Genomic DNA, 25,132 nt, shown 5'->3' with positions numbered 1-25,132 from the left:
GACAATTTAAATTTTATTTTTATTTATTTCACAAAAATTATAAAAAGAGCATTGAAATTTGTAATACAGAAATTGTAACAAAATACTATTTTAACGCTCATATGGAGGATCTCGATCATAGCAACGGCCTCTTAAACCAGCAGAAAGCAACGCTTCTCCAGAAGGGCTTTTGAAATCAATGTAGCCTTTATAAACATCAGATGATGTTTTCTCAATACCATGATTCCATTTATTCAGAGGAGTTAACCTCATGCCACTATTTACAACGGCTGGATATATATGTTTAGCAGAAAAGTCAGCTGTTAGCTGGACACTGTAGAACAAAGTTTCGGACCTCAAAGGGAAAGATGCGCAAGGATTTGTTCCGTTGGGTTCGCATCTTACCACCATGCAAGTCTGCTCGCAAAACGAATAGCGAGTATAGTAATCAATTGTACCATTGTATACTACTAAATAAAAATTTTCCCTCATGCCATCAGAAGTATATTTAAGAGAGCAACATACGCCATTAATACATGCTTTAATATGATCGCTATCATCTATTAGCTTGACGAAGGAATAATTTGACGTACTTAATTCGTGGCATCTGTAATCTTTGTAAACGTCCTTTGCATCGCCTAAAACTTTCAAAGAGCACACCGTAGGGACACTGGATCCGTCATTATGTGATTCTTCGGTACTATTCAAAGTGATCTTAATAATACTAGCATTTGGTGAAGATAAGGTAGAGCTATAACCTCTTCTCGGAACCGTGGCGACAACCAATTTTGATACACCATCTGGATCGAAGGTATAAGCCAAAGGACCATCAGCTCCATTAAATATCCCACTACCCACTGCTAAATAACCTGGGAGTTGAATATTTGCCGCTAAAAGTGTAGCATTGTTTCCCAGGGACCATGATTCCCAAGCTTGCACAGATGACCTTTGAAGAGCAGCATCTACCCACATTGTAGAGAAAGCAACTGCATCTACCTCTAAGTCTTCCCGTTGAGCTACTTCAGTCATTTTTGAAAATTCGAAGTCGAAACAAATGAAAGTGGCGAAAGTTCCAAAATCCGTCGTAAATACAGAATCTTGTGGTTCTCGTGGCAGATCCATACCGAATTCATAGAATAGATGTTCCTTATAATACCGCAAAAGCATTGTGCCATTTTTATCAAAAACGACGTTAGTATTCAAATGAAAAGACCCATCCGCAGGGCATTCATTCTCTCCTTCACAAGACTGGATACCTCCCATATTTGCCACTACAACAATTTCATTCTGCTGAGCCATGCAACTTAAAGCGTAAAGAATAGGGCGATTCTGATATGTTTGCCTTTCATTACAAGGATTGACGTTAATATTTTTCGGATCTGGAATCACTTCTAAATATGGTTTCAACTCTTTTCGTTCCAGAGGAGGAAATATCCCATATTCTGGGAAGACTATAATGTCAACTCCCTGAAAAGAAAGAAAATCAGATTAAGTTTATGAATCTACGTAACTTTATTTATAACTCTTAACATGGAATTTAAAATAAAATATCTCTAAATGTGCTTTAAATTATTTTAAGTTCTTTAAAACATTTTTCTCAGTATAAAAACCGACAGTAATTACTCAATGAATTTTTTTAATTATCTATCTAAGCCTTTTATGTTAGTTAATCAATTATCTCACTTTTTAGATATTTTTACTTCTACTTTCATCGGCTTTTATCACGATTAAACTAGTTGTTCTAGTATTTAAGCACAATGTTCAAGAGCAAGCTCATTATGATGACGAGCTCTCATTGTTGTTCTCATTTGTCTGACATATTCAGACATTGCTCATTTGTCATGTCTCCTGCTTCAAAATAATCAATAACTCTACAAATGGCGCCCGAACTAAAAGGTAGTGGACAATAATTCGTCATCACCAGGGTTTGGCGATTGGTCCCCAGTCGCCCTTTGAAAAGGAGAGTATATAAGTACTTCTCCCTCTTCCAGCATGCCTTTCGTGGTGTTAAAATAAGGTATAAATGAATTTATTTTATTTACTTATTGATATACAAGTAATCCAGATTTAGTGTAAAAGACAGAAATGAAAACAAAACTCAAGAAAACGTGTCTTATAATCTGAAAAATTCAGTAATCCGTCCAATCTGCAGTCCCAATTATGAGAATTCCATTCTTACATAAAATAGTAAATGAATACTGAGAATAAAAATCTTTTTTTTTTTTTTTTTTTTTTCATTACAGTTTAATGAAGCAATAATAAACTACGCCAAAATAACCTTGTTTTATACGAATTTTTAGGTAGTTATGTCATCGGCTTATAACTACCAACTAAAAAGTTCCAGTAATTATGTCCTTGGCTTATGACCACTTCTTTCAAGTAAAAAAGGTTCTTTTTCTTATGAAGTCATTTTAAAAAAGCAGCGTCTATGTGGCATGGGGCCACTCAAAAAAACTGGCTACCTGAAAGTCTTCTCGAGTGGTTTGGTGGTAGAGGATGAGAGAAAGACCTTAAATCCGTCCGCCGGGGTGCTGTCACTCAAAGCTGGGGCGGTAATTGGTGTAAGTCGTACTGTCACCAATATAGTGCTCAAGGCCCATGTCAACGACAGATGTAATCCTGACCTCGTTGCCATTGTAAAATTCGTGGATTTGGTTTGATTACGTCAGACAAGTGAGATTAATAATAACAACGTAAAATTTAGTCGTGCGGATAATTGAGACAAAAAAAATAATAATAATAAAGAGGTCTTTAACTGGCGCATGAAATTAAAATGAGAGGAAAATTTGCTTTTGCATTAAATAAAGTATTCAAAGATATCACTAAAAATTTTCAACAGTTACTCTTATTATAACTTCTTTGTTCCGTCGAAACTTTTGAATGAAAAATACGAATACTTTTTAAATAACTTGTGATCATTATATTAATAAGCAAGAATTAATCGTTAAAAAGGAATATTTCAGAGCTTAATTTCCGTTATTGCTATGAAAATGAAGCAGGGATATAGAGGAGGGGGCAGTCCTTTTACAACTTTGAAGTTTATTCTAAAATACAATAAGCAGAAAAACGTTCTAAATATTGCATTACTTACTATGAAGTTCCCTCACAATTACTACTAGTTCTGCTATCTGTGAGAAAAGTTTTCTAAATAAAAATCATTTACTAAGTATTTAAGACTTCCAGAAATATATTTTGTACTTCAGAAATCTTTCTATACCAGGGATTCTCAACCAAGTAGTTTCACAGTTTCAGCGGGGGATGTGGTCAGCCTTTTATTTACTTGTTAAGCATTAGGTAAGGGAACTAACTAATTACTGGCTATCCTGCCTCGTTAGACTTAACAACATTACAGCAAAGAATCTCTAAGGAGAAGAAGTAAAGGTTCCCCGGGGCAAATGTGGCTCCGTCAGACCGAAGAGACACATTATGTATATCCCTGAAGTTTACTTTAAAGGGGCAAACCATTCCAAAGCTATCCACCGTCCGTACCTCACTGCGCATGTGCGAAATAACATCAGGAGGCAACAAAGCAGCATCAAAGAATGCAGCATGCCGTCGGCCATGTTAGCAATCTTTTACCACGTTGTTCGAAAACTTTCTTTGTTGTTGTAGTCAGAGGTACTTGGTTTTAGCTATGTTAAATTCTTTTCAAGACTTTTTAAATGTAATGCGTAAATGAAATGGTTTTGGCTATTGGGTGAAAACTTTGCTCTTGGTTTTCACAATGGTCATTCCAAATAATTGTCTAAACGTTTTCATGGTAATTTGTTTTTAAAGTTGTTGTTGGATAATTATAATGTATTTCAGTGTTTTCAATTTATTTAGGGGTGCCTTTAATTGTCTTTAAATATTTTTTTCTGTTTCAGTTAGTTATTGCAAATTTTGCTTTTAAAATTTCACTGTAAAATTTTAACTATGGATCCATAAAAATTTATTACGTTTCGTATGGCATGTGTTTTCCCCCCTTTTTAAGTTTACAGAAGAAAAGAATTAAGAAATTTATTTCATTTAAATTTTGTCTTCGTACGGCTCGCTGTTTAAATTGAAAGTAAAAATTGGACAGGATTTCTATAATTCGCCCCAAAATTCCAACTAACATCCTTTTGCTCACAAAACTCCAGAAATGTATGAAAATAAAACATTTTGAGTTATTTCAAAGTAAAAAATGTACTATCTCCTCGAACTGCGCTGTTTAAATTTAACCCTGCGCTGGTGTTTCACTGCATAGCCGTGGCTCTTCGGTACAGCGGCGCAGAGGCGAAACAGGATTACATTGCGTCTATGGAAGCTTTCATTCTTCTCCTTAGAGATTCTTTGATTACAGGTCCCTCTTCCTTTAAGACAAGTCGCAGAGATTCAACCTCCGCTATTGCCCCTCCAGGAGAGCGGCGCACTACCTGGCTTTTTGCCAGGCAGCACTGGTCGTTTGTCACTCGGGCTGCCCGTCGCAGCGGGACATTACCCAGCGAACCCGGGGACGCTACCCCCGCCCCGGGCTACTAGAACCACGCCGCGTTAGGACGTGCCAGACCCCGAGGCCGGTCAATAAATGACCATTCCCAGGGCCTTCAGAACCACCAAGTTCATAAATTTTATACCTCCGTGGCCGAGACTGCCTAGGTACAGATCCTAGTCAGTAGCTTCGCGGAGTTCCGTACGTCGACCCCCGGGGGTTAGGTAAGGGAAGCCTACTGCGGTACCGAAAATCCCGGGTTCGAGTCGCGGAAAAGGCAAGGATGTTTGTAAATGTATAGTGTCCGTGTGGCATGGGGCACTCTAAACGTGTGGTGAGACGAAAGTCCTCTCGAGAGGTTGATGGTGGAGGAAGAGGTTTGGGAGGCCCTCGGACCCGTCCCCCCGGGTGCTCTCCATCAAAATTGGAGGCGGAACTGAGCGAAGGCGTACTTTTTGAGTTTAGAAAAAGTACTTTAATTTCGAGTTTTTAGTACTTATCAATGTTTTCTATACTTTTTCTTGTTTAATTTATAAAACACATTACAAGTAAGCTAAATTTAAATATATATATATTTATTTTACGAGTTTTTGGAAAAGAGAGAGGAATAATCATCTAGCAGTGGTGAAAGGTGCATAGGACAAAAACGGTTGAGAACCAGTGTTTCGTAACACAGCAAGAACTACAGCAATGAAGCAGACCTTCATAATGTCTTCGATTGTTTCGCGAACAGAAAAACAAGGAACACAATAATATAATCTTAAGATGTTGGAATTAAGTTTTACTTAAAGAATAAAAGTACAGTTTTAATTCATTTCCCAATTTGTCATTTTGACATTTTTCATTTCTTTGTTTATGTACGGAAAAGGGCGGCAAAGTGAGAGATAGCTCGGGCAGCAAAACTTCTAGTTACGCAATTACATCCACTCTTATTCATGTACAGTTTTCATGTTTTTTCTTTCAATTATATATAACCGTAAAACAAGAATTGCATGTTGTATGGAATAGCTGTATTTTTGCAACTTAAAGGAGCATTAATCTCATGAGGTAACCGAAATGAAGCAATTTATTCTCTACGTAGCAGCGAAATCCTTCTAAGTAATAAAGGAAGTAGGATATAAATAATAAATTTTAAAAAAATGGACAAATAATGCTGTTTACTTTACAGCTAACTATTTCTTGAAAGTAAAATACCACTGCTTATAATAGGGTCCCAGAAGACGGATAGGCAGTCTTCTACTTAACGATCAGTGTCGCTCCAAAGAAGTTGCAAGTCAATTCGGATGTAAATCGGGGACTTAGCTTGTAGAGATATTAGACACATTTTAAGTAGAAGACGTGAAAAATGAGCAATGCCTTCGCCGGGACTCGAACCACGGACCTCTCGAATACGCGCCGAGTGTGCTGACCACGAAAGCGGTAGAAATACCTTATATATTCTCGCTTTTAGAGGGCGACTGGGGATTAGGGGACCTGGTCGTCAAATCCTGGTGGTGGAGAATCATCATCCACCACCCTTTTAGTTCGGACAACACTGTAAAGACATGACGTTATTTCGAAGCAGGAGATGTAGAAAATGAGCAATGCTCTCGCCGGGACAAGAACCACAGACCTCTAGAATACGTGCCGAGTGTGCTGACCATTACACCATGACTGCTTATAAATTAAGCTTTTATTTAAAATTCATTTTTCAGTAAAATATAACTTTAAGACAATACAGATTTATGTAATACTTATAAGAAATTTATTTGTATGTTTACATACATATATCAAAATTAACAATATTCTTCTTTTAAATTGGTAAATGTGAATAAAAACGCATATATAACCGATGTTTGTAATTAAAAATAACAAGTGGATATTTATTTACTTATTTGGGTGATTCATTGCAGCCGGCAGTAGTTTCTTCAATCAGAAAATTTCTTCATTTACACCTCTCTTTTAGTGTGGGGAGGTCGTTAAATTAGTTCTTATTGTCCTTTTGTTTTTTTCCTTCATACATTTCACGATAATATCCAATGGTTTCCCGGATTTCCTTTTCAGCGTTGGTGAAACGATCATTATTTTGATCCTTATTCTAGACAAAGGTCTCATAATCTATTCTATAGAGGCAGCAGTAACGTAGCTAGAGCAAAGAATTCTTTGGCTAGAGTTTTTGTCAGCCGGTGCGGTCCTTGAGTTTGGCGCTTAAGTCAGTCCCTAAATTTACCGTCCCTGCTGATACAGAAACAAATAACTCCAAAAATGTCAATATGAAAATTTAAACGCTATGTTTATTTTTGAAGAAAAATTTTAATTTCAACAATTTAAAATTACATTATTATTATAATGTGAGTGATTGCAAAATTATCGATAAAGTCTACTGGATAGCCTCAGCTGCTGTAACATAGCCAGTATGAAACAGTGCCTCTCAACTAGGGAATCGGAATTCCCCCTAGTTAAGATTGTCTATGAGCCTTTTTTCCTCCTATTATCAAGGATTTAATTTCTGTTTATGAATATAAAAAACTACATTTACTCAATGTTTTGGTATTTATCAACATTCCCTACACTTTTTCTTATTTAATTTATACAAAATATTAAAAAAATCTAAATTTAAATAAATGTATATGAATTTCTCGAATTTGGGAAAGGAAGGGGAGACGATTGTATAGCAAGGGTGAAAGGATTGCGTGGGGCGAAAAAGGTGGAGAACTACTTGATATAGGAAAATTTCTTAAATACAAAATAAACATTTATAGTTCATATATACTCTTTAAATGATTTTTATTTAGAAAACTCTTGCTATAACTAGCACTTGCAGCAATTGTGAGGAAAGTCCGCAATAGTCTTACAATGTTTGGAACTTTATTCTTGAGACTGCATTCTAGAATATACTGCGAATCTTGTAAAGGACCACACTTCCATGTTTCGTTTCCTCTAGCCATAAAAAATAAATAAATAAAACTCTGAAACACTTCTCTCTTAATGAGGAATTTTGTTCTTATGAATGTCATTGTAATCAAGCTTTAGTTAACATTCGTAATTTTTATTCAAGAGTTTCGACAGAATAAAAAAATTATAACAAGGGTATGCAGCTGTTGAAATCTCGTGATGATTTCTTTGAATATTACAGTTATAGAGTAAAAACTACTTTTTCTCATTTTAATTCCGCATGACAATTCAAAATCTCGTTGTTATTTACCTGCTTCTACGATCCACATGATTAACACCTATAAAATATAGTGGCATCGGCAATGTATGCCTGAGCGAGAGTTGCAATCGGTGGGAGGGGGGTAGTACAGCAGTGGTTCTCAAGCCTTTTTAACGCATACACCCCTTTCACTATTGCTAGAAGGTTATTGCCCTCCTTTCCCAAATACATGCATACATTTATTTAAATTATTTTTAACGTGTTTTATAGATTAAAAAAGAGTGTAGAAAATGTTGAAAAATACCAAAATTTGAATAAAATTAGTTTTTTATTTTCACAAACTAAAATTAAACATTTAACAGCTAATTCTCAGGTAATTTAACAGTTAAATGACCGCATATCCTCTAAACTTATGAATTCCCCGCCAAGAAGGAATTTCCCTCTGGTTTAAAACATCTTTATTAGAGATTCATAAAAGCTGATACCTCTATGATGCTAGTCGCGGAAATAGCTGATAAAAAATCTAGCAGAGAATTGTTATGAAGTTTTCCGTTAAAAACGTAGCAAAACCCGTTTGAAATTTTTTTATAAACTGCGTGGTGTGAACGGTTGTACGTTGATTAATACAGGTACGTATGTATGAAGGGGCTACTCGTTTCTCAAATATGGTCGAAGACAATGAGAGGGAAGCTGCCCCCGTCGCAAATTTGAATTTTGAATGTTCGTGTGCCTAGTGCCATTCAAGGTTAGATTTGACAACGAGAGATTAGATGTTACAACGTACTAACGCGCACTCTTGGTAACTGAATATTTGGCCAAAATAAATAAATGAAATAAAAACTTCCGTATCTGCTCTACAATCCAGATCTCGCACCGTTCCACCTTTTTTCTTTCCACAAAGTTGAAATCTGAAGTAAAAAGATATCGTAGACGACTTGTTGATCTTGAAGACGATGGCGGTTTTTAAGCGCTTCGTTTAGAAAGACTTTCATCCCTGCTTTTGCATTAGGACTCAGCACCCTGAACTTGGACATTGACGATCTGCACTATTCTGAAGAAGAAGGAAGAAATTAAAAAACTTGATGTGGCCAAAGGAGTTACCATTACTGGCAAGCACAGCCTAAAACTCTTAGAAGATGTTGAGAAGCTGTTGTTGGTGTGGATTAACAAGAAACATTTTTAAAAAGATTCGGTGTAGGAAGATATGATAACGGTAAACTACGGTTATATTATTGACGAGTGGCGTAGCTAGGATGGGGCCAAGGGAGGGACATCTGTCTCCAGGCGCAGCATCGAGAGGGCGCCAAATTGTAATTAAGAAATTTTAAAATGAAATGTTTTCCATTCCTGGCACACAGAGGGGGGCGCAAAATCTTCACTTGTCCCCGGGCGCTGAAAAGCCTAGCTACGCCCCTGTTATTGACCAGTGTAATTTATTGGAAACATTGATTTTTATGTTGATATTTTGGCGATGCGGAATGGATTAACTGGATTTCCATTATTTTCAATGGGGAAGTTTGTTTTAGATACGAGGAATTCGCTATACGAGGTCATTGCTGGAACGAATTAAACTCGAATCTCGAGGTTGCTCTGTTCGTATATTTTATTGCATTTACCTTCGTCTTGGCTACTTCTGTTGCTTTCTGATAGAATGCCAAGTTCTTGGATATTATAACCGCAGGCGTGTCTTCAGTTACATTCGATTGGCGAGCGTGTTCAAACACTGCTGCAGTGAAATACGGTCTGACTGACGAAGCTACATCGAAACAGACCAAAAGAAGAGGCAAACATGCTCCCCAGCGATTCATTCTTCTAAAAAAAGAAATAACATTCGTAATTCAGTTTCAAACTTCAAAAATATATAAAACAAAAAACTTTTAGAAATCAAATTTTTTTTTCGTTGGCATATAAAGACGAAAAATGACATTTTAATAAAGATAAAACTAAAAAGAATAATTCTTTCTGGGAAAGAAATATCAAGCTAAAGTGTTTTCATGAGGACAATTTTTTTAATAAATAGAACAAATAAATAAATAAATATATAGAGCGTAGTTTAATTTAAATAACTAACTAAATAAATATAGAGCGTAGTTTTACTTTTACAAAAGAAAAGAAAAATGGCAAAGGAAAATACATTTCAGCATTAATTTTATACAATGAGTTAAGCTACAGTAATCTAAAAGCTCATTAAAAACAGATGTAGTCCTGTGTTATATTTTTATATCATTTAAATCAAGGAAACAGTGCGAAAAAAATTGAATTTTATTAAGTTTAGAATACCGATAAGCAGTTCGAGGAACTGGAGTAGAGACTGTTGAAGCACACTGTATTTTGCTAAATAACTCTAGTTCACAATCATCTATCCTAAGATAATATATTAATTATTGATCTAGAAACTAATTAATTATTGATCTAGTAACAAGAGAAATAATGACTTTATTTCTCTTATTAACGGTTTACAGAAATTAACAAGAGCATAAAATAATAGAAACCACTCCTTGAAGTCCAAATGTACAACTTAGGCTATTTAAAAGTCAATTGTGTGGAAACTGTCCACAGTCTGAAATTATTTTATACTTGTGAATCAAAAAATATATAACGGATTAAAAGGTAAGCTGCCCTGGCTGGTATAGTTGTTAGCGATGGTGGCTGACATATGAATCTCGAATTCCAGAAAGACTTAGATGTTTATTAGCGTATAATCAAAGAAGGTCTATTCCTTTGTATAATGTTTTTGAGAGGAGTGTATAAGGGCATTCAAAATAAATGGCTTGCCAAAAATCTATTCCAAGAGGAATCCTCCTTCAAAACTGAAGTAGAACAGGACAAAGTCTACTGTCACCTATGAGGTGTCCAATGCCCATGCCAACGACAGATGCAATCCTGCGCTGTTTTACTGCAGTAAAATACATGGACGTTTTCTGATGTTACTGTCACAGAAGTGAGATAAGTCACAACAGCCAGCTCAACGTTTTATTTATTTATTGAAATCTTTAATAATGAGAATGTAGGGTGTTTACTCAAGTTTCAACTGGCATTTTAATGAATACTAACTATAGCACATAATTACAATGTTGTTAAAATGCAATCAAATGATCATCGAATCTGAGATGTTTCCGATCAAATCCAACTGATATAACCATGATATGATGCATTGCAGCTTTTCTTGTTGCCTTAGGTTAAGTAATAAAGGATCCTTATGGTGTGTGATCTGACGGAAAGTCCTATGAGATGTACGAGAAGAGAATAATTAATGAGGAAAACGGGAAAAGGAAGAGCCTTGTTTCTTGAGGAAAAAGGAATATCTAAATTCAAATTTCATGACAAGTAACATGAATTTGAAACAGCATTTGGTTTTTTAATTATATCGTGAGTATCGCGCTTTTCTGTGAAGTATTCACGGATCATAGATCAAGGATCATTATTTTGATACAACTATTTTGCCTGCTGCGAGTTTTTACTAGTCGATTTAGTTTATTGTCCTAAGGCCAATCAAGGTAATTTTCAGGATTATGGGGTAATAGCACTGATTCTTTCACCAATAATATAGCACTGGACCCATCACTTGATATTGTCACAATGTCAGACGAGATAGGAGGAAAAGGGAGCGACCGTTTATCACTAAATATCGGAACTGAGAGATAACCAAGGCAAAAGCAAAGATAAAATATGTATGTTGGGGAATAAATGATACTGAACTCTGTGACAATCCAGTCACAGCCTGGATAAAATAAGAAAATACAAAGCATCCAAAATATGATGTAAATGCATCTAGATGACCTTTTTGGTATAATGATAATCGCTATAAATCCATGAACCTTATAAGATCGCTGTTACGTCACTCGCCATCTGTCAACCAGTCAAAAATTGCTATATAGTAGGAAGGAAACAATTACAGAACAATAATTCGTTTCGAAACAAATTAAATTTCACAGTTTCAATTTACATGTTCCCCCTCCCCCCATTATCTCCTTTTCGAAGTTTGCTAACTTATATCATTTTCTGGAGTAAGCTTTCTGGGCATACGAAATCAGAAAAGCTTATAATAGACGTCACAAAAGTTATTTTACAATGTACGGGTACTCACCCAAGTGACCAAATCACTCAAGAAATAAGGGTTGATGATGATAATTACGTATGGAAGGGGGTCTAACTCTAATGTATTTCTGTATTTTGAAGCTGACATAAATGCCTTCTGATATTTGTGTGTCCAAGTAAACTTTGTGATATTATTTCATGCAAAAACATGACAGTTCTGAATTATTTTTCATGCAAAAATAAAAATTAGTGTAATTAGTTTATTACCCAAGTTACTGAAAGTTAAATACCTTTCTCTTTAAATGCTTCTTCATTTCATTCCTTCTTCGAAAAATTCTTTCTTTCTTTACTTATTCATTAATTTTTAAATACCGAAAATTGTTTATGGCATCTTGCTAAAGGGGAATAATATCAAACTGACTGCTTTGTTCTTTTAGAACTGTAATGCACTTTAAAAAATTTTACATTTTGATAGCATTAAGTGCTTTAATTTATATAAAAACTGCAGAGGAAAGGTGATATGAATTAGGGAAACGTAGGCATCAAAGGCCACCTTTAAATCAAAGAGGAAGATCAGAAACGGAAGGAAGAAGGAAGGATACATTAAGGAAATGGGGACAATCTTCCACTCGGATAAACCCATAAGTGAGATAGCACATAAAAAAAAATTAAAAGTTGAGGTAATAGGAAACCCGAAAATAAATATGAAAAATCCCAAATGAATAGTAAAATCCTAGAACAACGGAAAGATAAATCATGAAATGAGATACGGAAACATCCGGACATAGCAGACAGGCATTTAAATATTTGCCTTTTCCCCTTACATTATCTTCAATCCGATCAATCATTTAAGAGTTCGAATGGTTACAAAATTTATTACTTAATTCTCCATTTGTGTTTAGAATACAGAAGTTAAATGAAGCTTTAAAAGAAAAGTTGTGTGGTGATTTGCTTCTCTTAGTATATGATTCATATATATTAAATACGACGATTCATTTCCTAAGTAAGCAAAATAAAGAGAATAAAGAAAAAGTAAACAAAGACTTGTCATACCAGGGTAAGAAAATAGAAACAAAGGAAGTAAAACTGGAAAACTTCAGAAATGTTTTAAATCATCCACGATTACGCTAGTATTATCTACAAATCACGATAATATAATTTTTTAATCAATCAGTTTTTCATAGGAAAGTAAAATTTTAACAGAAATTGAGATATTCTAATTGTCGATTGCACGAAACGAAACGAGAGGTTTGGGAGATTTAATGTGTGTGTGATTATGGCAAAGCCTCGAGGGCTATCTGCCTAAGAGGAGGGATGCCTTCGTGGAGGACTTTCTAAGGTTGGGAGATTCAATGAAATTAAAAAAGGGGGGAGAGAAGAAATAATCAGATTAGCCTTAAACTCATGATTTTTCCCGTTCTAATTAAATAATTTTTCTGTGAAGTACCAACAACTACAAATGCAAATACAGTACCTTGCCTTTATTTATCAAGGTTTTGAAAAAAACCTTTGTTCTTTTCTTAAGAGATATCCCCCCTTCCACAAAATTTTGCCATTAAATTGGATTGAAACTTTGGAGAAATATTTTTCTTAAAGTTGTGTTAAAATTTCATGTCGGAAAGGTTTTATTATTCTTAAAATTAAACAATAAAATGCTTTTAAATATTCGGAAATTATCGGGTTAGAGGGAAAGTTCTGTCCTATTTTAAATAGGCAGGTGATTTTTCTTGTAAATAAAAAAAAAACATCTGGCTAGTGAGTCAATCGGATTTTTTTTTTTTCTTTGTTTGTTTTTTTAGCTGCTGTGTAATATAAAAGGTGCCCTTTTTTACCGTTCATCATTTACTTGTAATATTTAAAGGGAAAAACATGTGGAAAACAAAGGGAAAACAAAGTGCATTTATGACACTGCATTTTATATGAATTCCAAAAAGGAAGCAACGCATCTGTTGCATGTAAAAATTTATGTGCGGTATTTGGAAAAGATATTGTAAATGTTCGTACTTGTCAAACATGGTTTAGCAAATTTCGTTCCGGGGACCTGAGCCTCAAAGAAAGTGTTCGATCTGGACGACCATCCAAGATCGATAATGATGTTTTGCGATCCATGTTGGAAAATAATCCACATTTAACAAGTCGAGAAATTGCAGAAGAGTTTGGCATTCATCATACAACTGTTGGAGATCACATTAAATCTCTTGGGTTTGTGTTAAAGCAAAGTGTTTGGGTTCCACATGAAGTAACGGAAAAGAATTTGTCTGATCGTGTAAGAATATGTTCATCACATCTGATTAGACACAATGTGGAGCCGTTTTTGGACAGGCTGGTTACTGGAGATGAAAAGTGGATTCTTTACGAGAATATTAAAAGAAAAAAATCTTACTGCAAACCAGGAACATTATCAGCAACAGTTCCAAAACCAAGTATCCATGAACGAAAAGTACTGCTTTGTTTGTGGTGGGACAGGAAAGGTCCAGTGTATTACGAGTTGCTGAAACAGGGAAAAAACATCAACGCGGATCTGTACTGCAATCAGCTGGATAAATTGAATGCAGCTATCAAAGAAAAAAGACCAGCATTAGCGTCCAGAAAAGGAATAGTGTTCCATCACGATAATGCTCGCCCGCATACTGCAGTGGTGACACTACAAAAACTGAATGCGTTAGGATGGGAAATCCTTAGTCACCCCCCGTATTCACCTGACATTGCACCCTCTGATTATTACCTGTTCAGATCTCTGCAAAATTATCTAACGGGGAAAAATTCAAGTCTTTTGAAAGTGTTTCTAAGGCAGTTGCTGACTATTTTAACTCCATGGATGAGAACTTCTACAAAACAGGAATTTACAGGTTACCTGGAAGATGGCAATAGGTTGTAACAAATAACGGAGCATATATAATTGATTAATATTAAACACATATTTTTATAAATGAATTCAAATATTTTCTTTAAAATACGACAGAACTTTCCCTCCAACCCAATATTATCAAAATGCTTCCCTTTGATTTCACTTTCCTTTGATTTCACTTACTGGTAGACGATTTTTACAGCGATATATGTCAGATATTTCACAGATCTGTTATTTCAAACTTTCAACATATTTCTAACTAAACAGTGATATGTAATTATTATTATTTAATTTAGTGATTACAATTGCATCTAAAATTCACCAACATTAACAAACCATAATCCTCTTACCACTAAAAAGAAAAAACTTATTTTAATTTTATTTTAAATATACTACTTACTTTTTGGGATAACACCTTTCAAACTAATGTGTCATGGACATACGATGACTCTTATTCTTAGATCAAGTATAAACGATTTGCAACGCTAACCACTTGAAATAAAGATAACGTATCAACAGTGTATGACTGATCAGCATTATTTTGTTCTAATTTTAAGATACTTCAGAAGATAGTCAAGAACGAAACAGATTGCTAAATAAAAATACTACATTTTCTTTTTGTTTTTTATAACCAAAACAAAAGAATGCAAGTAGATACCGGATGTTAGTACACTATCTTGTTTCTAGAACTGAGCTTTGCAAGGCACTTTCACTTTGTCAAGTGGTATTTTGGAAGAAGCATTAAAAAAATTGCAATCCTAAGACCTTCAGATTACTGTTTAACTCTCTAAAAAAGTTAATCATTATTTTTTTAATTAAAAAATATTTAATTTACTCCATAAAATCTTAAAAAAAAAAAAAAAAAAAAAAAAAAAACTAAGGATTGATTTTAGTCCCCCTAAAAGGCTCTCTTCAAGTTTAATAAGGTTTATCAGTAAGGTTATCAATAGAGATGACCAAGATGGAAAAGCGAAACATTTTATAGGATACTCAGTCTATTACTTTCAAATGGGAACTACGAAGTTATTTTCCGAGACGCGATTTGATTGCAGAAAAAGGGTCAAGTCAGCTAACTCTTTTCTGACTCTTCATTTCCATTCAGTGTATTTCACTTCATGAAAAGAGCCCGAATGAAGGCTAACTTGAACCAAAGAATTTGAATTGGATCCCCTTCATATTATTTACTTGAACTGCAGCCTCACAGCCTTTTCATTTGAAAAGAAATATATAATGTAATTTTATAAGAATATTTAATATTTTTAATTAGATATATCTGGGATTAAACGAATTTTCATTTAAATCGATCAGATTAAAAAGTAAAAAAATAATATTCTTAAGAACTGCACTAATTGCTTTTACATAGTTTAGTTTATTAATCAGTAACAGACAGATTCAATTTGAAATATACATTCTGCTGACAGGGAAGACTGGAATGAAAAGTGAAACAATGCACTTAAAGTGAATGGACAAACAATCGTGTTTTGAGACTAATAGTTATTTTGGACTAAAAATTTTAAATATGAAACATTGTAAAATTTTTTAATGTTAATTAGGCACTAGTTGCATGATATATGGCATTAGAATCTCTTTTATTATTTCACCACAGCAGCAGACTTTTATAAAAATTATCACCTGGACATTTTACAAATAAAATGCTTTTTATTTTATATCAATTTACATGCATTTTCAAAACGCAAAATAAAGATTTAAATTAGTAAAAACTGCGTTTATTGCTTTTAAATAATTCGATTTGTTGACTGATAAAAGATTCGTTATTCGAAAATAAATAAATAAATAAATAAATAAAACATTTTATGCTGTCTACGTACGAGAACAGTGAAAGACACAGGTCTTATGTTTCGCATAACGACGACATTTATCAAGATCTAATTTTACTCTATCTGCTTCTTTCATTCACCAGTTTTACAAAGGCATAATTTTTAAGATAGCAAGTGAAAACAATACTATATCTCTTTTCGAGTTAAACTTCATTGCTGACTATTTACAGTGCATTATGAAATATAAATTATTGTTTTTTCTCTTATATAAATCAATCAATAAATATTTTAATACTTTAAACAATAATGTTTATTTATCACCTCCTGAAAATAAATATTGTTTAAAAAGGAGACATAACAAGAATTGATTTAATCGCATAATCTTACTGAAATGAGAAAGTTTTTCAAAGCAGTGATGAATCAGCGTTTTGTACTTCTGATAGTTCGTTATTAAAGTATGACTACATCGAATGAATCCTTTTCATTCGTCATACAAATTTGGACAGAGACATTGAAATTTTCGCTGAATCACAAAAAATTCGGCAACTTTATAAAAGATGTTTGAAGGTGTTGCGAAGATTGTACGATTCTTGACGTACAGGATACAGTTTTCTAGTCAATTTCAGCATTAATTTGCATCAATAAGATAGTTGTGTCTAAAATTTAAGCGAAACATAACACTACACAGCAGGAAGAATGTAACCAATTGAGGTAAGGTTTTTCAATTAAAAGTAAATTTCGCAGGTGTTAAAAGAAATTCCTATTTGATAAAAAATATAATTTTTTATATTATATAATTATAGATTTCTGGGAGGCAGACTAAAAAATAATTAGAAGTAAAAAACAAAAATCCATTGTTAAACTCAAGGGGGGAGGAGGTTAACCATTTTACTAGAGTTTAAAATATAAAACTGCACTACACCTTTTTTTTTTTTTTTTTAAATTTTAGACGACATATATTCGCGTTGTTGCGCCGACTGGAACATAGCATGATGTAACTCTTTAATTTAATAATATAAAAATAAAAAATAAACTTTGATGTATACAAATGTTTATTCAAAATTTAACGTGAATATTAGGACAAAACTTTTACTATTTTAGATAAATAATATTATACTGGTTGCATGCTACTCCTACCAGATCATCAAAGTGAATTCTGCGCAAACAGAATTCTTCATGATTACCACATTGAATTCTTCGGTTTCTATGTAAATGTTTTGCATATTTTATTTCTAAGTATGATCTCAAAAAGACAGTCAGTATATGTTGATGCGAAAAATTACAGCAACATCTTTTACAAATTTTTGTACAGTCTTATACTTCTCTAGCTTCCAAAATTCAGTATGATCCTCTTCTTTCTTTTCTTCAAAAATAACATCGAATCGTGTACCTTCTGAGTTCAATGCATTCCGAAAATAGAACTGCATAATCATATCCCAGTGCAACCGGTTTTGCAGCAGCAGCTTCTTTCACAAGCGGTTTTTATTATTTCTTAATATTGAAATCTGGTATTAAATTCCTTGCATAAGGCAGATAAATAATTTGAAATTATTCAGTAGTTTACTATACGTAGCTGAATACCATCTTTCTTAGCTTTTAGAGATGGCAATTTATGCAATATTTGCTCGTAATAAATAATAATACTTAGGTTCTTATCAGAAACAGCCAGCCGAACGGTAAAATCGCTGAGCACTGTCGAATTCAGGCCAACGGACTGGCTGCATGGGCGTTTTCGTGATTTTCCCTATGTGTAACGTGTGCACGAGTCAGAGTTCTTTTAAAAAAAAACTCTACGAAGGAATCCCTACTTTAAGCCAGATAGCCCTAGTGTTCTTTTCCATAATCAACTAAGCCAAACCAAATCTTCATACGTAAATCTGCGAAATAATTTTATTTTCACCCTGCAACCCACGACTGAGATAATTAAGTTTTTTGTGACGCCACTCAGAAAGCTTGAAAGATTATTGTTTTCTAAAAAAATAAATGATTTCTTGAAGGAGGTGGAATACAGAACTTTTCCTCGGTTTAATCATTCCAACGAGGAATGCAAAAGAACACCATTATTAATTACTGTTAATTACAGTTTTCGACACGGCGTCTAGTTCAGGTATACGGACACGTATTGTCAAGATTTATTGGTGAATGATAAAGTAAAAAGCTAAGGAATTTATTAAATTACATTTTTGTTTTAATAAAGAAAAAATCCGTTCCCAGATTTTATCATTACTTGACATCCAACAGTGCACATGCAAGCTAATTTCTTTCTATCAATATAATTTTCTTCGAGAAATGTAGTAATAATTACGAGGTAATCTTTGGCTCTGGTTTGATTCATTATCTAAAAACGAATTCCAAAAAATTTTCATAAATTAAATTTCGTTCGCTACAGTTTGTGACGAAAACGGAACACTGCGATTTTGCTAAATTGTCGGTGTTAGAATCAAAGGCCAAGCTAAAACATATACATATTGAAACATACCAAAGCTATTTAAATCTTTTATGATGCGACCAGAAATGCGTTTTAGAGTATTTTCATTGTGCATAATGATGCAGAATTTAAGAATTGCACGTTTTTATTTGTGAAATTATTTGATTTTTACTACTGAATTTATCAGATAATACGTTAGAAGCGATATACGATTATACGATGAAGCATTCAGTCAAAATTTTTGCGTCGGTAAATTGTTTCCTATGCTTTCCAAGCAAGTGATAAATTTAATACAATGCTCTTGTCACTGCTCTATCTTGTGAAATCTTCACTGACATTAATATACATTTTTGTTGCTACAAAGATTTCTTGAAGAAATTTAATTTCTAATATTTTTGTTAAAGATTTGTAAGATAAGATAACATACGGGCTTCCTCACTCCGCGAGACAACCGTACTATGAGTTCCTTTGCTCCTAGACCTGGTCGTCAGATTTGCTACCTGCCAGTCGCTCGGGCTACCCGTCGCTGTGAGACATTACACAGCCAAAGAATGTAGACGTTCTTTGACCAAGCGAACCCGAGGGCGCTACCTCCCCCCGGCTTCTAGAACCACACCGTTTTAGGACTCGCCAGACCACCGGGCCCGCCAATGAGTGACTTTTCAAGAACTTCAGATTTGTAAGGAAAAATATCAGGAAGGAAAAATAATATTTATGATTCGTAATAAAAGGATGATTAATATTACATCTCTTTAATATCACACGTTCCAGGAAAAGTAAACAAATTGTTGACAAAACTATCTTAAGATACTATTGGATTTAACCTTTAAATTATTCAAATAATATTCAAAACAATTGGGAATGCAAATCTTATTTTGGTTTAAATGGTTTTATTAATGATGTTGATATTTGTAGAAACTATTAATAAAAATCGTTATAAATACTTTATTATTGATTTTTATGTGCTATATTATTAAAATGCTTATTTTTTAATTACTTCTGTTTTTATACTGATAAACAATAAACTATTATAAAAGAACAAACGAAATAAAATTAATAATTTGCTGATAGTTGGGAAAATTTCATCAAGCAATATACATGAAAAGTTCTCAACCTTTTAACTATAATGCGTACCATCTAAGCAAAAACTGAAAAACTTTAGTACCATCACTACATTTTACAATGATTATTTTTTAATTTCTCAAAATATATATATATACTAAAAACTATACATTTTGCCATTTGCACAACCTATTGCCTATTTGTGTTAAATATGCACACATAAAAAATATCAGATTAAAAACTGGTTACCACTTTAATTATCAAAATTTAAGTTATAATACTTTCATTCTAAAATTTAGTGCGAAATTTTAGCCTTTTTAAGACAGATCAGTGTATGTCTGGTCTTATTTCATTTAGTTTTAACCGTAAATTACGATCCGCTTTTAATTTTGCTCTGAATTATTTTTCAAATATAACATGGAAAATCCTTGTTCAAACAGATGGGTTGTGCAAAAAGGCAATAAAAATTTGATAGCTTTATTTGAAATGCCTTTAAATTTTGTTTTTTTCGGTTCGGTCAAAAGTTAACAAGTGTGTTGTTTTTGAAATCCTTAGTTAGAGTTTGATCAAAGGAAATTACTATCACTTGTACTTTTTCTTCACAAGATAAAATTTCAATTACATTTGAACAAAATGGATTTCTAATCCAATTTTCTTTTTCCTAATCTTCGGTAAAATATATGTTGAAATTATTTATCAATGAAAAACAATGATTTTTTAATGTCGGCTGCTCATTTTTCTTTTACTCTTCTTTTCAAATTTAGATTAGAAAAATCTAAAAGTGATAAAAAGCTTAAAATATTATTATCCAACTCTTTGATTATTAACTCGAGTTTTTTTATCATTGCATTTATTTTATCTCTGATGGTAAACAAATAAACACCTTGTCCTTCTAATCCTAAATTTAATTCATTTAACTTTCCAAAAATATCAGCTAAACATGCTAAACAAGCCAACCATAATTCCCTAAATTAACATTTTTGCAATTAAAATTTTAAGTCGCAGAGGAAAATCTGTATTTCTGATCGAAGTTCAAAAAGACGATTGAAAACTTTATATATAACAATCACCTTACTTCGAAATGTAACAAAAGCGTTTCATGTTTGTTCACTGCCCATCTCTTGGCATAAAATCCTAAATATTCTTGAATTTAAAGCTCGACTTATAATAAAATTGAAAATTTTCACAGTTGATTCGAAACGATTTTCAGGTTTTCGGGGATTGCTTTGGCTTCTAGAGCTTCACGATGAACGGAGCAGTGAGTAAATTTAGTTTCAGGTGCGGCTTTCGTTATTTGAGTAATAACAACGGAATGTTTTCCTGTCAAAGGCCGGGCTCCATCACTGCATATGGCAATGCACTTATTCCAAGGAATATCATTCTCAAGCATAAATTTGTCAATTACTTTGAAAATTTCATTTGAAGTTGCTCTATCATGAAGAGATTCACAAAATAAATACTCTTCGGCAATTCGTTTATCTTCTTCGAAATGTTTATAAATTAATAATTAAATAAAATTTGTTATATCAGAACTTTCCCCCAACTCCAATGCGAAATATTCACTGTGTTTTATTTTTTGAATAAGTGCCTCTTTTATGGAATTTGCCATTTCATGAATTCGTCGACTTATTATATCATTTGATAACGAAATATTCTGAAGTTACTTAGCTGTTTTTTCGTTGAATAATGTCAAAACGATGTCTTATTAAGCTGCTGGTAATATAAGGTTTTCTCCAATAATATGAGCCTGCCGAGTCTTGGTAATTCTTAGGCTTCCTAGGTAACTAGCTTCCAAACCTTGAAGTTACAAAACCTTTCATTACTTTCACTTGAAGTTACAAAACCTTTCATTACTTGTGTACTATTTTTATTTTTGAAAATTATTCTTCAGATTTATCCTTTAAATTGGCATGCTTAGATTCAAGATGTCTTTTCAGAAACCATGGTTTCATATTTTGATTGGATAATAGTTCGACGCAGACAACACATTGAGGTTGAGGATAACTTTCATCACATTTTCTATAATTTTTTTTTTTTTTTCTTTTCAATATTACTAGTGCTAGTAGAATGTCCTGGATCCATTACCTGTGAATCATCAATTTTTCGCTTTGTCAATCCTAGCCATTTTTCCATTTTGAAAATCTAAGTTTGTTTTATTATTTTTCCTAAATATTTAAATGCACATTTTATTACGATTTCTTCAAAATCAAACGACGATATTTTCAAATCGCGTAGAAAAGTAAAGAATACAAACCAACAAAAAGACAAAATACTTGCTGTTAGAAACAGCAAATCAAAGCAAAAAATTTATTCTAATTGAAAATAGAGCAATATAAGACCAGAAATGGTGGCAAAATAAAGAGCAAATATACTAATAAATTGACCAACCAAATCGAATTAATGAGATACTATTACCTTTTTATAGGGACTTTTATTTCCTATTAAAACTGTATCCATTTCTAATCCTCTTTATAAAAACATCATTTATGAATTTTATTATGTCTATGGCTAAAAGAATATTTGTGAAAATAAAAACGGGTTATTTTGCTAAAGTCTATGAGCGGCTATAGACCTTGAGCAAAGCTCAGATCGCATACATTAAACAGGATGTTGGGGTATTTAATTTTTGAATTTGATAGTAAAAAGTACTTTGCTTCTTTGCGTACCACCTATTGTTCTCTTGCGTACCACCGGTTGAGAATCGCTGTTATATACTAATACTGAACGAGACCTAAAAACTTTTTTTTTTTCTTTTTACGCTACATCTGCCCTTATAAACTCTAATGCGCCTGTTTACTTTTCTCTTCGTAATTAACTTCATTCTCTCCTTCTTGACCGCATTTGCAACGACACCATACGAGGGCCAGAACTACTTTTAAGGTGAGTTTAAGGCATCTTTCTATTTGCTGACCTCCTGTTTTCTCTGACCTTCAGTTATGTTTCTCAGACCTGTTTTCTCTGACCTACAGAAATTCTGAAGCTTTTGCTGTCTTGAGCAACTTTATTTGTTGTTAAAACTTTTAGTATAATTATTTTTTTATCTATTATCGCATTATTATCTCTTATGTGTCATTGTATTATCATTATACTTTATCTTTGTATGATTACATTATGCATTCATGTATTGTGCCGCCCAACCGGGATAGTGGTTAGCGACGCTCACTGCCGTATCGAAGGGTCAGGGTTCTAATACCGAAGAATGGACGTTTGAAAATGTATAGTGCCTGTGCGGCATGGGGCACATTAAATATGCAATAAACCGCAAATCCTCTCGAGAGGGGACTCGTTCCCGAGGCGCTGTACTTCGAAATTTGGGGCAGAGCTGAGCATCGTACTTCACCTGTGTGTTGACCAAGGCTGTTGCCAACAACAGACGCAACCTTGTCTCCTTGCCCTGATGAATTTCGTGGGCTTGATCTGGTATCAGACAAGCGAAATTAGTCACAACAACAATAATTATTGCTGTATCATATCTCCTTTGTATTATTATTATTATCATAATTTATTTTCTTTTAGTAGTAGTATTTCTTTTAGTAGTCTTATTATTTATAGCATATTTTATTATTATTATTATAGTACTTATATTATTTGTTATTATTCGTATTCATATTATTATATACATTCCTTATTTTCTCCAGATCTCGATATTATGTACCATTGTTGTATTATATCACCTTTGTATTAATGAGTTATTTACTTATTTATGTAAGCCTCGTGGCATACTTTGTGGAACACCAGGAGTTTTGCATTTGTTGTCTTTAAAAAAATTGCACAAAATATTTTTCTTTCCACTTGCTCTGAAATAATCTATTTTCGTTTGTTTTTTGAAGACTTTTCTATCGTTATTGAATAGTAAAATTCTACGAATGTTCGTTTGAAATTAAAGTAATCGAAAATCAAAAGTGGCGTTCATCGACGTAACTACACAACTATCCCAGTTTCGACAAGCACAATACACAGTTTAGGTCATGCATACATATTTACGATCGTGCATTCGGTAACGGTCGGTATTTCAACAGTCTAAAAGTATCGTAACAAAATTAAAACTTTAAAGAACACCTAAGACTCGAATTTTAAAGATGCACTTCAGAAATTTAAAATATTACAATAGCGCAGGTGGCCTCCTAACTTCCTTTGCAGGAATTGTAAACAAATTTCGCTTTCCGATCGCATATTTGAAGTTCGGTATGGATTGAGTATGGTTGAGTGCGGACAGTGCGTGAGTATGGTTGAGTACGGACAGTGCACTTCTGAGAGTTTAGCATTAAATTTAAAATGTTAAAAATATTTAAAAAATTAAAATATGTAAAAAATCAAAATATAAAAAAGACACAGCAACATAGCGGGTTTCAATTTAACAGCCAAATCAATTTTAAGCAAAGCAGTTACAATACACCTACTAGTTTAAGAATTAGGTGTAAGATCTTGTATTTAATGTGCTGTTAAAAAATGTTGTATATTATTTTATAATAAAATAACGTCATTTGGAGACCCGTGTACTTATTTCATTAAGAAAAGACGTAATTATTCAAAATGCAACTGCGTTTACTTCACTGGATCGCTTGCAACTAATATTTTCAATAAAAGGCAATACTTTTTGAGCAAGCAATTCATTTTCTGAAAGAAATAAACACCTCGCAATGACGTTTATTAAAAAGAGATGTATTTAACTTGTTCGAACATTCTCCCTTATATAGAATCCAAACATCACATATATTTAACTCAGTGTAAGATATCATGATGAGTACAAATATTGGTGATATTATTTTAAAACTGTTTACTTTTAATGTTTTATCTGCACCAATTGTTTAAATTGTGTCCATTTTTTTAAAAAAAAACTCTGCTATTTTCGAAAACAAAACAAAATTTTATTCTGTACACGGCACAAATAATATTTTTTCTGTTATTGTTTTGCAGTTATTTTGCTTTATAGATATATACATACTTTCAGATATTTCTAATTAAAAAAATTTCACTAATTCGCATATATTTTATATTGAAATTTTATTCCTTCATCTGATCTATGAACTTCCATAAATTAAAATAATTATTCTTATATCTGCATTTTTCTTGGATTTCTATTTTGATTATTTTATAAAGCATATTTTCTTTGTCTATTTAAGATGCATTACGTCTAGGGATCAAATTTTCAGAAGAAGAGAAAGTTTCTCATATAGTATCTGACGTAAAAATACCGAATGCTTTAATTGTTGTTCACACGATAACATCGAACATATCTAAAAATGTAAATAATACTTACAAAGCTTTCGCAAGCAGCAGCTATAGATACAACAGAAAAGTGAAGACACGGATCCGAGCGCTTGCATTTTATGTTCGCGCTGTTTTTCTCCGAGCGCTGCAATCGCGGCTGCTTCTTGGTAAAAAAAAAAAAAAAAAAAAGATAAACTTTTCC

General features: G+C 33.1%; 1 protein-coding gene across 1 annotated transcript; it reads right to left on the bottom strand.

Moving 5' to 3' along the window:
- On the bottom strand, window positions 1–25,132 carry LOC118202243 (pantetheinase-like). Its single transcript, XM_035374395.2, has 3 exons — window positions 24,980–25,132; window positions 9,182–9,377; window positions 1–1,446 (listed from the first exon to the last, which is right to left on the bottom strand). The coding sequence occupies exons 2-3, from the start codon at window positions 9,371–9,373 to the stop codon at window positions 91–93; spliced, it is 1,548 nt and encodes a 515-aa protein (XP_035230286.1). The 5' UTR covers window positions 9,374–9,377; window positions 24,980–25,132; the 3' UTR covers window positions 1–90.

The sequence above is a fragment of the Stegodyphus dumicola genome, chromosome 2 (assembly GCF_044657685.1).
Source record: "Stegodyphus dumicola isolate Sdum_Otavi_A_Nest chromosome 2, ASM4465768v1".
Taxonomy (NCBI): Eukaryota; Metazoa; Arthropoda; class Arachnida; order Araneae; family Eresidae; genus Stegodyphus; species Stegodyphus dumicola.
This window is presented reverse-complemented; position numbering and strand designations above follow the sequence as displayed.

What these genes read in the sequence shown, in the direction of transcription:
- LOC118202243 (XM_035374395.2), bottom strand. Translation starts at nt 9,373, where the DNA reads ATGAATCGCTGGGGAGCATGTTTGCCTCTTCTTTTGGTCTGTTTCGAT. An exon ending in CAGAAGTAGCCAAGACGAAG is followed by an intron (nt 1,447 to 9,181) that starts GTAAATGCAATA and finishes CTTTCTTTTCAG; the next exon opens with GGAGTTGACATTATAGTCTT.